Here is a 14,215-nt window from a genome sequence, read left to right as displayed (position 1 = left end):
CCCCTTGTGATGCTGGTTCTGACCCGTCCCCTTGTGATGCTGGTTCTGACCCGTCCCCTTGTGATGCTGGTTCTGACCCGTCCCCTTGTGATGCTGGTTTGTGACCCGTCCCCTTGTGATGCTGGTTCTGACCCGTCCCCGTGTGATGCTGGTTCTGAACCACGTCCCCTTTGAGGCGGGTTCTGACCCGTCCCCTTGTGATGCTGGTTCTGACCCGTCCCCCGTGTCATGCTGGTTCTGACCCGTCCCCTTGTGATGCTGGTTCTGACCCGTCCCCTTGTGATGCTGGTTCTGAACCGTCCCCGTGTCATGCTGGTTCTGACCCGTCCCCGTGTGCATGCTGGTTCTGACCCGTCCCCTTGTGATGCTGGTTCTGACCCGTCCCCAGTGTCATGCTGGTTCTGACCCGTCCCCGTGTGATGCTGGTTCTGACCCGTCCCCTTGGTGATGCTGGTTCTGACCCGTCCCCTTGTGATGCTGGTTCTGACCCGTCCCCTTGTGATGCTGGTTCTGACCCCGTCCCCGTGTTCATGCTGGTTCTGACCCGTCCCCGTGTGATGCTGGTTCTGACCCGTCCCCTTGTGATGCTGGTTCTGACCCGTCCCCTTGTGATGCTGGTTCTGACCCGTCCCCTTGATTTGTCCTCTGTCATGCTGGTTCTGACCCGTCCCCTTGTGATGCTGGTTCTGACCCGTCCCCTTGTGATGCTGGTTCTGACCCGTCCCCGTGTCATGCTGGTTCTGACCCGTCCCCTTGTGATGCTGGTTCTGACCCGTCCCCTTGTGATGCTGGTTCTGACCCGTCCCCGTGTCATGCTGGTTCTGACCCGTCCCCTTGTGATGCTGGTTCTGACCCGTCCCCTTGTGATGCTGGTTCTGACCCGTCCCCGTGTCATGCTGGTTCTGACCCGTCCCCTTGTGATGCTGGTTCTGACCCGTCCCCTTGTGATGCTGGTTCTGACCCGTCCCCGTGTGATGCTGGTTCTGACCCGTCCCTTGTGATGCTGGTTCTGACCCGTCCCCGTGTCATGCTGGTTCTGACCCGTCCCCTTGTGATGCTGGTTCTGACCCGTCCCCTTGTGATGCTGGTTCTGACCCGTCCCCTTGTGATGCTGGTTCTGACCCGTCCCCTTGTGATGCTGGTTCTGACCCGTCCCCGTGTGATGCTGGTTCTGACCCGTCCCCGTGTGATGCTGGTTCTGACCCGACCCCGTGTGATGCTGGTTCTGACCCGTCCCCTTGTGATGCTGGTTCTGACCCGTCCCCTTGTGATGCTGGTTCTGACCCGTCCCCTTGTGATGCTGGTTCTGCCCCGTCCCCGTGTGATGCTGGTTCTGACCCCCCCCGTGTGATGCTGGTTCTGACCCGTCCCCGTGTGATGCTGGTTCTGACCCGTCCCCGTGTGATGCTGGTTCTGACCCGTCCCCTTGTGATGCTGGTTCTGACCCGTCCCCGTGTGATGCTGGTTCTGACCCGTCCCCTTGTGATGCTGGTTCTGACCCGTCCCCGTGTCATGCTGGTTCTGACCCGTCCCCTTGTGATGCTGGTTCTGACCCGTCCCCTTGTGATGCTGGTTCTGACCCGTCCCCTTGTGATGCTGGTTCTGACCCGTCCCCGTGTGATGCTGGTTCTGACCCGTCCCCGTGTGATGCTGGTTCTGACCCGTCCCCGTGTGATGCTGGTTCTGACCCGTCCCCTTGTGATGCTGGTTCTGACCCGTCCCCTTGTGATGCTGGTTCTGCCCCGTCCCCGTGTGATGCTGGTTCTGACCCCCCCCGTGTGATGCTGGTTCTGACCCGTCCCCGTGTGATGCTGGTTCTGACCCGTCCCCTTGTGATGCTGGTTCTGACCCGTCCCCTTGTGATGCTGGTTCTGACCCGTCCCCGTGTGATGCTGGTTCTGACCCGTCCCCTTGTGATGCTGGTTCTGACCCGTCCCCTTGTGATGCTGGTTCTGACCCGTCCCCTTGTGATGCTGGTTCTGACCCGTCCCCGTGTGATGCTGGTTCTGACCCGTCCCCTTGTGTTCTGTAGCTTCTGCATGTAACCGGTCTGCAGAGTCTCTACCCCTCAGAGTGCACCCTGTAGAGAGTAAAGCTCTGACACAGAGCAGACCTGCTGCCTCAGAACGCTTCGTTGGACATTTCTCTTTTTACATTGTTTGCTTCTGGGTATAGTGACGTAACGCTGCGGACCCCAGTAATGACAGACAGATGAGAATGCTGCGTGGGGTCTGGGTGCCGTGTTGGGGGGACGTTGGGGGGCTCGCTGCTCCGCCCTTTGAGGCTCGAGGAGTGGACAGTGAGAGCTGGGTTACTGGTGTCGTTTCCTGGTTGCTGCGTGGGGTCTGCGAGACATTGCGAAACTCAGCCCAAAATCAGCCCGAGCACTCGCACACACCCGCAGCCTGGCACCAGTAACCCAGCTCTCACTGTCCGCTCCTCGAGCCTCACAGGGCGGAGCAGCGAGCCCCCCAACGTCCCCCCAACACGGCACCCAGACCCCACGCAGCATTCTCATCTGTTTGTCATTACTGGGGTCATTTCCTTGTTGCTAACAAACGCCATTGTAAAACATAATCTCTGATGTTCAGCTGTAACGGTGGTGGACTCATCAGAACAGAGTGGGCGAGCTGACCAATCAGAACAGAGTGGGCGAGCTGACCAATCAGATTATACAAATACTAAAGTCAATAAATAAATGTAAAATGTAGATATTCTATAAGTGTGTGTGTGTGTGTGTGTAGGTCACGGTGCAGATGTGAAGTGCGTGGACTGGCACCCCTCCAAAGGCCTGGTGGTCTCCGGCAGCAAAGACAGCCAGCAGCCGATCAAGTTCTGGGACCCGAAGACCGGGCAGAGCCTGGCCACGCTGTGAGTGTTATTATTATTACATAATTCAGACTGACAGTGGTTACAGACCCCACCATTCAGACTGGCAGTGGTTACAGACCCCACCATTCAGACTGGCAGTGGTTACAGACCCCACCATTCAGACGGGCAGTGGTTACAGACCCCACCATTCAGACTGACAGTGGTTACAGACCCCACCATTCAGGACTGCAGTGGTACACCCCACCATTCAGACTGACAGTGGTTACAGACCCCACCATTCAGACTGGCAGTGGTTACAGACCCCACCATTCAGACTGGCAGTGGTTACAGACCCCACCATTCAGACTGGCAGTGGTTACAGACCCCACCATTCAGACTGGCAGTGGTTACAGACCCCACCATTCAGACTGGCAGTGGTTACAGACCCCACCATTCAGACTGGCAGTGGTTACAGACCCCACCATTCAGACTGGCAGTGGTTACAGACCCCACCATTCAGACTGGCAGTGGTTACAGACCCCACCATTCAGACTGGCAGTGGTTACAGACCCCACCATTCAGACGGGCAGTGGTTACAGACCCCACCATTCAGACTAGCAGTGGTTACAGACCCCACCATTCAGACTGGCAGTGGTTACAGACCCCACCATTCAGACTAGCAGTGGTTACAGACCCCACCATTCAGACTGGCAGTGGTTACAGACCCCACCATTCAGACTGACAGTGGTTACAGACCCCACCATTCAGACTAGCAGTGGTTACAGACCCCACCATTTAGACTGGCAGTGGTTACAGACCCCACCATTCAGACTGGCAGTGGTTACAGACCCCACCATTCAGACTGGCAGTGGTTACAGACCCCACCATATGCAGCCACACTTTAGATTTTCTAAATGCGGCCCACACTCCACAGTGACTCGTTTGCGGAGTTTCCCAGCGAAATTGACATCGTAATTTTGACGGTTTGGGCACGAGTTTAAGGATATTACGCCTCACTTTTATTTTTTTTAAAAAGGATCGAAAACCGGATCTGATTTCGGTACGGTATACAGTATACAGTACCCGGTATTTTGGTAATACCGGGTACCGGTATGCACCCCTACCTCAGTGTAGTGTTGATATAATGCCTGTGACCTCCTGTGACCTCCTGCTGACCTCCTGTGACCTCCTGCTGACCTCCTGTGACCTCCTGTGACCTCCTTCTGCTCTCAGCCACGCCCACAAGAACACGGTGATGGAGGTGAAGTGGAACCTGAACGGGAACTGGCTGCTGACGGCCTCCAGAGACCACCTGTGCAAACTGTTCGACATCCGCAACCTGAAGGAGGAGCTGCAGGTGTTCAGGGGCCACAAGAAGGAGGCCACAGGTAACTCTCTATACTCTCTATACTCTCTCTATATATATATATATATATACAACCTGAGGGAGGGGCTGCAGGTGTTCAGGGGCCACAAGAAGGAGGCCACAGGTAACTCTCTATACTCTCTATACTCTCTCTATATATATATATATATATACAACCTGAGGGAGGGGCTGCAGGTGTTCAGGGGCCACAAGAAGGAGGCCACAGGTAACTCTCTATACTCTCTATACTCTCTCTATATATATATATATACAACCTGAGGGAGGGGCTGCAGGTTACCTGAGGTAGTGTTCATTTCGTCAGCTATTTTTTAATTTAGTTTTAGTCTTAGTCCTGTGTTAAATGTCCTTTTTAGTTTTAGTCATATTGAGTCACCTTCCTGTTTTAGTCGACTAAAAGTCTGAGCATTTTAGTCTTATTTTAGTCAAAGAAAACTGTTGAGTCTTTTGTAGTCATCAGATTATATTGAACATTTCAGTCAAACTAGTCTAGCCAAAACCAATCATTTGTCATTTTAGTCAAACGTATTTCACAATAAGATGATGTCTTGTCCTTATTTGATGAAAAGCACAGGTTGAATGATTGAGAGAGCAGCTTTGCAGAGAGTGGTCAGGTGTGTGGTGTGTTACCTGTGTTATGGCCACACTGCTTCCCTTCTGATAAAACAATGCATTCTCTTTGTCTCTCCGCCTCATTGGAGCGAAAATGGGCCCAAATATCGCCTCGTTTCTTTCTCCCAAGCAGTGGTGGCTTTAGGCTTTTTCGTTGTCAGTCATTTTGACAGACAGGATCGTAACATGTCCGTCATAATCCATTATTACCCGTCGAGTGCACAATGTATCACTCACTCGCGCTGACGGGGGACGGTGGGTATTCGGTTAACGCGACCACTGCTCCCAAGCCCTGTTGTTGCCATTTTATTTTCTGTTAAATAAGGTGAGTGAGACCATGAGTGAGACCATGAGTTAGACCATGAGTGAGACCATGAGTGAGACCATGAGTTAGACCAGGAGTTAGACCATGAGTTAGACCATGAGTTAGACCAGGAGTTAGACCATGAGTTAGACCATGAGTTAGACCATGAGTTAGACCATGAGTTAGACCATGAGTTAGACCATGAGTTAGACCAGGAGTTAGACCAGGAGTTAGACCATGAGTTAGACCATGAGTTAGACCCTGAGTTAGACCATGAGTTAGACCATGAGTTAGACCATGAGTTAGACCATGAGTTAGACCATGAGTTAGACCAGGAGTTAGACCAGGAGTTAGACCAGGAGTTAGACCATGAGTTAGACCATGAGTTAGACCATGAGTTAGACCATGAGTTAGACCCTGAGTTAGACCCTGAGTTAGACCATGAGTTAGACCATGAGTTAGACCATGAGTTAGACCAGGAGTTAGACCAGGAGTTAGACCCTGAGTTAGACCAGGAGTTAGACCAGGAGTTAGACCATGAGTTAGACCATGAGTTAGACCATGAGTTAGACCATGAGTTAGACCATGAGTTAGACCATGACAGGGTTCCCGCGGGGTCTTAAAAAGTCTTAAAAAGTCTTAAATTTGATAATATGAATTTAAGGCCTTAAAAAGGTCTTAAATATGGCCAAAAAAATAAGAAAGGTCTTAAATATGATTTAGAAGGTCTTAAAAATGATCGGATTTGAAAGGTACTTCTGTGTTGCGATAGCGTCTAAATGTGTTTTGGGGGAAATGTCCGGGCTGCAAAGTAACCAGTATGGTAATAGCCTTTCAGTTCCCCCCAACAATTTGTATTGAAATAAGTCAACATGGAACCAGTAATCACTAACTTTGTTTCCGCCGGCCCCTTATTGGAGAACACCCAGCTAGTAACCTAGCAACCAAGCTTCAGCTAGCGGCAGACAGAAACTCATGTATCTTCGAATAAATATGGGGAAGTGTAAGTTCAACCGTTATTGGTTGGAAAACATCGAATTTAGTGCTTGGTTGAAACCAGGGGAGGGGAACGTGTTTGAAGCCCGCTGCACCTTTTGCAAAATAAATTAGCGTTTGTTTGGCTAATGTAGCGTTAGCTAGTGCAGCGTTAGCTAGTGCAGCAGCTCCCGCAACAACACATTGGGACCTCCGGGCAACGTTTGGGTCTACGTCAACCCTAAAAGCGGAGGTGCTGTAGACGCTAAATACCGTAGTTAAACACCAATCATACAACAGCAACGATGAAAGATTGTAGCCAAGGCAGCAGAACTCTGAATATAGCTCTTGTCACTCTCTCTCTCACACACACACACACACACACACACACACACACACACACACACACATACACACACACACACACACACTAGGGCTGCTCGATTATGGCAAACATCATAATCACGATTATTTTGGTCAATAATTGATATCACAATTATTAAATACAATTATTAATTGACTTTGAAAACATCCATTTATTGAACTTTAAAACAAATAATAATTTGGACAGTATCTTTTTAACTGTTGATTACCCTGAACGTATAATTCAACGGAAAAAATAAATTAAATAAATGATACATTTAAATAAATAATATCAAAAATAATAAATACCAATAAACAAGATCAACAAATATTTTGGAGCGCACTTCCACACATATGATAAATAAAAATAAATTAGACTAAAATTAATTAATCAAATATGTTGTAGTGCACTGTCACAACCTAGCAAAGCAAAATAATCGATTATGTTGTTTCGTAATTGTGATTAAAATATGATTAATTGCACAGCCCACACACACACACACACACACACACACACACAAGCACACAGAGACACACACACATACACACTTTTTGTCTAACACGCTAACACAGTTCTGTACTGTTATGCTGTTATGTTCAGTCATTGTTCTTATGTTGAACATGAATACATTTATGGGACGTATTTCTTCTTTCATAGCAATTTTCCTTCATACTTTCTTGCCGTGAAATAGGTCTTAAATTCTATTCAAAGTGGTCTTAAAAAGGTCTTAAAAAGTCTTAAATTTGAGTTGGCGAAACCTGCAGGAACCCTGCATGAGTTAGACCAGGAGTTAGACCAGGAGTTAGACCAGGAGTTAGACCAGGAGTTAGACCAGGAGTTAGACCAGGATTTAGACCATGAGTTAGACCATGAGTGAGACCATGAGTTAGACCATGAGTGAGACCATGAGTTAGACCATGAGTTAGACCATGAGTGAGACCATGAGTGAGACCATGAGTGAGACCATGAGTGAGACCATGAGTGAGACCATGAGTGAGACCATGAGTTAGACCATGAGTGAGACCATGAGTGAGACCATGAGTGAGACCATGAGTTAGACCATGAGTTAGACCATGAGTGAGACCATGAGTGAGACCCGAGTCTTCCAGACAGTTCAGTGTGCCGCTGCCCGGTGTAATTCAAATGTACCGCCGCGCGCAGCACAGACACACAGCTGCTGCCCAGCCGCAGCACAGACACACAGCTGCAGCCCAGCCGCAGCACAGACACACAGCTGCTGCCCAGCCGCAGCACAGACACACAGCTGCTGCCCAGCCGCAGCACAGACACACAGCTGCTGCCCAGCCGCAGCACAGACACACAGCTGCTGCCCAGCCGCAGCACAGACACACAGCTGCTGCCCAACCGCAGCACAGACACACAGCTGCTGCCCAGCCGCAGCACAGACACACAGCTGCTGCCCAGCCGCAGCACAGACACACAGCTGCTGCCCAACCGCAGCACAGACACACAGCTGCTGCCCAGCCGCAGCACAGACACACAGCTGCTGCCCAGCCGCAGCACAGACACACAGCTGCTGGGAGAAAAGCTGACTATCAGATGTAACGTTATCTTTGATCATATTTCGTCTCCTCATTTTTCGTCAACGAAAGTAAAGAGAGATTTTGGCATAGTTTTTATTTAGTAAACTACATTTTCGTCCCGTCACTTTTTGTCAGCGATATTGCTGCATGATGATTTCGTTACAGTTAATGTTTACTGCCGTCTCGTCATCGTCTTGTTTTCGTCATGGAAAAAAAGGTAGTTGACGAACGTATTTCGTCATAGTTTTAGTCAACGAAATGAACACTAACCTGAGGGAGGGGTGCAGGTGTTCAGGGGCCACAAGGAGGAGGCCACAGGTAACTCTATATATGTGTGTATATATATATATATGTATATATACCCAGCAGTCTCTCTCCCTCTCTCTGCAGCCGTGATACAGAGACATGTATATATGTATATAGTGATATGTTATAGTATGTATATGTATATACACCCAGCAGTCTCTCTCTCTCTCTGCAGCCGTGATACAGAGACATGTATATATGTATATAGTGATATGTTATAGTATGTATATATACCCAGCAGTCTCTCTCTCTCTGCAGCCGTGGCCTGGCACCCGGTCCACGAGGGTCTGTTCGCCAGCGGAGGCTCTGACGGCTCTCTGCTCTTCTGGAACGCCGGGTAACCAGAGGACCCTGAACGCACCGTCACTCATATATTAATACTTCATTAAGTTCTTTAATCCTACTCCGTATACTCATGATCTGTGTGTGTGCAGGGTGGAGAAGGAGGTGGGGGGGGATGGAGATGGCTCACGAGGGGATGATCTGGAGTCTGGCCTGGCATCCTCTGGGTCACATCCTGTGTTCTGGATCCAACGACCACACCAGGTACACACACACACACACACACACACACACACACACACACACACACACACACACACACACACACACCAGAGTTCCCGTTAGAATATTTTTTCACCGGTCAAAATATCCGTTAAAGTTGAAATCTTCCGGACAAAATGAGAAAAGTGCCGCTCAAAGGTCTTCTTTGTTATTTATTGAGCTTTAAAACAAATTGATGTTCTAACCTGTAGTGTGTGTTGCTCTGCTCACCGCTGCATGTGATCATGCAGAGCTGCGTGTCGACTCGTCAGCAGCAGCTGATCTCTCTCTCCCGTCAGATTAGACTTCACTCGCGTTTATGTCCATATCGATCAGATCTAGCTAGTTCTAGCTAATGATATGACTACCTGCTTATTAAAAGACACCTCAACAATAAGCGTCGCTATGCAACCGGGTGAGGCCGCAAAGTATAGCGCAGCATTATGCATTTGTTTACATGCCCACCGGAACCTCGAGGCATTACCAACAGATCAACGCACAATCAACCCATACAGGACACTCTTTCTCCACGTGTTAGACATTAGAATTTACTCTTCTTGTCTGTCACGTGCTCTTCTCGTCCGTCACGTGCTCTTCTCGTCTGTCACGCGCTCTTCTCGTCCGTCACGCGCTCTTCTCGTCCGTCACGCGCTCTTCTCGTCCGTCACGCGCTCTTCTCGTCCGTCACGCGCTCTTCTCGTCCGTCACGCGCTCTTCTCGTCCGTCACGCGCTCTTCTCGCCCGTCACGCGCTCTTCTCGCCCGTCACGCGCTCTTCTCGTCCGTCACGCGCTCTTCTCGCCCGTCACACGCTCTTCTCGCCCGTCACGCGCTCTTCTCGCCCGCCACGCGCTCTTCTCGCCCGTCACGCGCTCTTCTCGTCCGTCACGCGCTCTTCTCGTCCGTCACGTGCTCTTCTCGTCTGTCACATAAGTGGTGCAACTGATGCGGTATTGTGCTAAAGGGAAATTATTTTGACCGGAGAGATTTAGATTTGCCGGTCTTCAGCATATTTTACCGGTCATAGTCCGGTAATTACAGGCTAACGGGAACTCTGACACACTCACTCACTCACTCACTCACTCACTCACTCACACTCACACTCACACTCACACTCACACTCACACTCACACACACACACACACACACACACACACACAAACACTGACAGACACAAACACTGACAGACACACACTCAGAGACACACACACACACTAAAAATCAGAGTTAGGTTTATTACCAGGTAGGTTTACACGTACGAGGAATTTGACACAAACACACAGATACTCACACACTAACACGCGTCCAGACGTGTGTTTTTTCGCTGACGTGTGTGTTGTGGTGTTTCCTGGTGTGTTTTTTGGTGTTTCCTGACGTGTGTGTGTTGTGGTGTTTCCTGACGTGTGTGTTGTGGTGTTTCCTGACGTGTGTGTTGTGGTGTTTCCTGGTGTGTTTTTTGGTGTTTCCTGACGTGTGTGTGTGGTGTTTCCTGACGTGTGTGTGTGTGTTGTGGTGTTTCCTGACGTGTGTGTGTGTGTTGTGGTGTTTCCTGACGTGTGTGTGTGTGTTGTGGTGTTTCCTGACGTGTGTGTGTGTGTTGTGGTGTTTCCTGACGTGTGTGTGTGTTGTGGTGTTTCCTGACGTGTGTGTGTGTTGTGGTGTTTCCTGACGTGTGTGTGTGTGTTGTGGTGTTTCCTGACGTGTGTGTGTGTTGTGTGTTTCCTGACGTGCGTGTGTGTTGTGGTGTTTCCTGACGTGCGTGTGTGTTGTGGTGTTTCCTGACGTGCGTGTGTGTTGTGGTGTTTCCTGACGTGCGTGTGTGTTGTGGTGTTTCCTGACGTGCGTGTGTGTGTGTTGCAGTAAGTTCTGGACCAGGAACCGACCCGGGGATAAGATGCGGGACCGCTACAACCTGAACCTGCTGCCCGGCATGTCAGAGGACGGCATGGAGTACGGTGAGCCGCAGGGACAAAAAGATACTCTCTGTGTGACACTGCTGTCGCCGGGCAGAATACTGATCTGTGACATCATCACATCATCTGTGACATCATCACATCATCTGTGACATCATCACATCATCTGTGACATCACAGCTCAGAGGGATCAGGTTTCATTCACAGCTGCTTTCAGTTTCTTTAAATACATTTAATATTCAATCAAAATGAAGGTAAATCAACAAATAAAGATATACAGTAACAGAAGTGATTTTATAGAATCGTAGCGCTGACTCGATAACGTTTATTTATTATACTCCATTTCTCTTCTTTTAGGTATTTCTTTAATTGAAATAAGACTTAAAGCCTGAGCTGCTGATGCTCTGGAAACCTCTTTAAATCAACTAAAATATTGCAGATGATTGTTTTAACTGCATGATATACAAACTATTGTTTAAATTAAATATATTTTAATATCCCTGACGAATATTATTATTACACTTTTGTGGGATTTGTCTTTTAATGACAGATTATTATTATTGTAATCCTTTGTAACCAGAAAAAGTGAACAGCATGCTGTTCATGACCTGTGTTCCTAAGGACATGTCTTAAAGGTCACCTGTTGTTTAAAATCCTCTGGGTCACATCCTGGAAGTTTCAGGAACAAAGATTCTCTCTCTTTTTGATCCATTTCTATAAAAACCTGTCTGAAAATGAGCTGATCAGATTTTGGCCACTTAATGATGTCATAACGATGTTTTGTCTTGTGTAACCATTAGCCAATCAGCAACCAAGGTAACCCCCCCCCCCCTTATCACCTGAATCTCCTCCTAGAGCACCATTGAGTTCTTTGTAACCAAATGTCTCTCAGAGGGGCGTGGGGAGGGGCTCCTTATTTTCATCTAAAGTAACAGACAGAGAATCAGCACTTTGGAAACAGGGCTGAAACAGAGGGGATTATGGGTAATGCTGCAATGATCTGTTTGGTGTTTCAGCCAATCAGAGACAGGCTCTGTATATATATGAGACCTGTGATATATTGATGAAGAAGAGGATGATAGGAGACCTTTAATGATAAAGATGGATGTGTGTGTTTCAGACGACGTGGACATGAACAGCGTGGCCTCCATCCCCGGCATGGGGATCCCCGATCAGCTGAAGGCCGCCATGGAGCAGGAGCAGAGCAGTAAGAGACCCTCCTCATACAGACCCTCCTCATACAGACCCTCCTCATACAGACCCTCCTCATACAGACCCTCCTCTTTAGGCGCTTTCACACCGGAGTACTTTTCCCAGTATAGTTCCGATATAGTTCCGAAAATGTGCGTTCACACCAATAAAATCCTGAACCAGAATTTAGTTCATGAACCTTTTCCCCCCCGTTCCGGTCCCTGCTAGAGAGCAGGGACTTTCGTGGGAGAAAAAGGTTCCCAGTTCTGATTGGCTGGGCGGATTGCAAACCACGCCCCGTAAAACTCCCAAAAAGTTTTGTAGAGCCGCCATTTTATTTTCCTCGCATTAGCATTATTAGCATTAGCATTAGCCCAGCACAGAAACGCAGAGAGACTAACTTATGGCAACACAAAAGAAAACATGGGAGCGGTGGAGATGAGGAGGTGTCGGCGTTCTGGCGATTTCCTCTGAAGGCTTCAGTAGAAGCTGCTGGGAGTCCCAGCAGCTTCTACTGAAGCCTTCCCCAACTCCGGGGACTTCCGGCCGGGGACTCCGGGTGGCAGTATACGCCGTGAAGTGGCTGCCTGCCAGTAAACCCAAAGCAGAAGAAGACGAAGTGACATCAGCGGCTTCATTTGCCTAATCCTCCCTCAGGGATTTATTCCGGTGTGAACGCGATCTGTACTAAGTTCATGAGAACTAAAGAGTTCTGATGAACCTTTGTGGGAAAGGTCTGCGGTGTGAAAGCGCCTATTGAGACCCTCCTCAAGGTTCAGATTCAAGGCTTTTATTGTCGTGTGTACAGAGCTACAGTTTAGATATGTTGATGAAGATGTGAGGCTCCTCCAACAGAACAACACAATGACAAGGCAAGTTTATTCCTACAGCACCTTTCAACACAAGGAGAAGAAAAAACACAAGACACGCAACACAGTGGCAACACAGTGGCAACACAGTGGCTCAGTCAGTAGGGGGCTTGGACTGGGAGCTGTAGGGGTCGCCGGTTCAAGTCCCCGACCAGACCTAAAATGTGGAGTGTGGACTGCTACTTTGGAGAGGTCCCAGTTCACCTCCTGCCCTGCCGTGGTGCCCTTGAGCAAGGCACCGGACATCCCCCTTCCCGCCTCACTCCCATTGCTCCCGCGGGCGCTGTACAATAGCTGCCCACTGCTCCTGGTACTAGACTCCTGGTACTAGACTCCTGGTACTATGACTCCTGGTACTAGGATGGGTTAAAAGCAGAGGCCAAATTTCACTGTGTGTGCTGTGTGCTCTGCATGTGTGACCATTAAAGAGGGGGTTTCATCCCTCCCAGTTCTTCTTCTTCTTCTAAAACACACAACACAAGGCAAAACACAAGACACACAACACAAGGCAAAACACAAGACACACAACACAAGGCAAAACACGCAACACAAGGCAAAACACAAGACACGCAACACAAGGCAAAACACGCAACACAAGGCAATTCAAAGAGCTTAATGGCGCGTTTCCACTACACGGCCTCGCTCGGCCCCGCTCGGTATGGCTAGGCCTCGTTAGGACTGGCTCACGTTATGGCGCATTTCCATTACAGTTTAGGAACTGGGGTAGTAACTATAGTAACGCAGTGTAGGCGGAGCCGTGACGTGATCTTCAGAGAACCCCAGAAAAACAACACAGCCGTTAGCTGTTAGCACTCAGAGCTCACAGCTCCTCATATCTGTTCAGAAACTAGACAGAAGTTAAACAAGTACAAACCACAGACTGCCTGTGTCATGGAGAATACAGTCGCTGCTTTATTTATGTCTGTATAGGCCGTTGTTGTGAGTGTGGACGGTCGGAGCATATACTGCGTTAGCTTAGCCAATCTCCATTCAGAAAACAAGCATTTTAAAAGGTGTTTCCCCTGCCGTCTGTCTGCAGACTTGACAAAGCATTAATTCATGGTTTTTACTAACCGGTATCAGTATGTTGTTACTTCGGCATCATTTTGAAACGTGTATTACAATTAAATCACGGTCAAATATGTCCATCTTGTTGTAGTTGTAGCCCCCTTGCCAGCGATGCTCTCTCTAGTTTAGCATACTCAGCCCGACTCAGCCTCGTTGTCTCTGGCCCTAGACCCACGATTTTATGAGGCCAGAAAAACTGTGAATTAGGACCCGCTAGCCGGTACTAGGCCAAGTGGAAACGCAACCAAAGACGGGCCGCTGACGTCACAGCCCTCCTAAACCGTGCTGCGGGCTGTAGTGGAAACGCGCCATAACACTCTTAATGTCTTTCA

General features: G+C 49.0%; 1 protein-coding gene across 1 annotated transcript in view; it reads left to right on the top strand.

The window, feature by feature from the left end:
- Positions 1-2,744: 2,744 nt before the first annotated feature.
- The window catches only part of LOC117472286 (pre-mRNA 3' end processing protein WDR33-like), a gene marked incomplete at its 5' end in the record, with an annotated part of 29,878 nt that continues 18,407 nt past the window's right edge, over positions 2,745-14,215 (top strand). Inside the window, 7 exon segments of the mRNA XM_034117450.1 lie at positions 2,745-2,871; positions 4,045-4,199; positions 8,559-8,637; positions 8,735-8,750; positions 8,752-8,846; positions 10,703-10,797; positions 11,876-11,962. Coding sequence (XP_033973341.1) covers positions 2,745-2,871; positions 4,045-4,199; positions 8,559-8,637; positions 8,735-8,750; positions 8,752-8,846; positions 10,703-10,797; positions 11,876-11,962 — 654 coding nt within the window.

The sequence above is a fragment of the Trematomus bernacchii genome, unplaced genomic scaffold (assembly GCF_902827165.1).
Source record: "Trematomus bernacchii unplaced genomic scaffold, fTreBer1.1, whole genome shotgun sequence".
NCBI classification, from domain to species: domain Eukaryota; kingdom Metazoa; phylum Chordata; class Actinopteri; order Perciformes; family Nototheniidae; genus Trematomus; species Trematomus bernacchii.
This window is presented reverse-complemented; position numbering and strand designations above follow the sequence as displayed.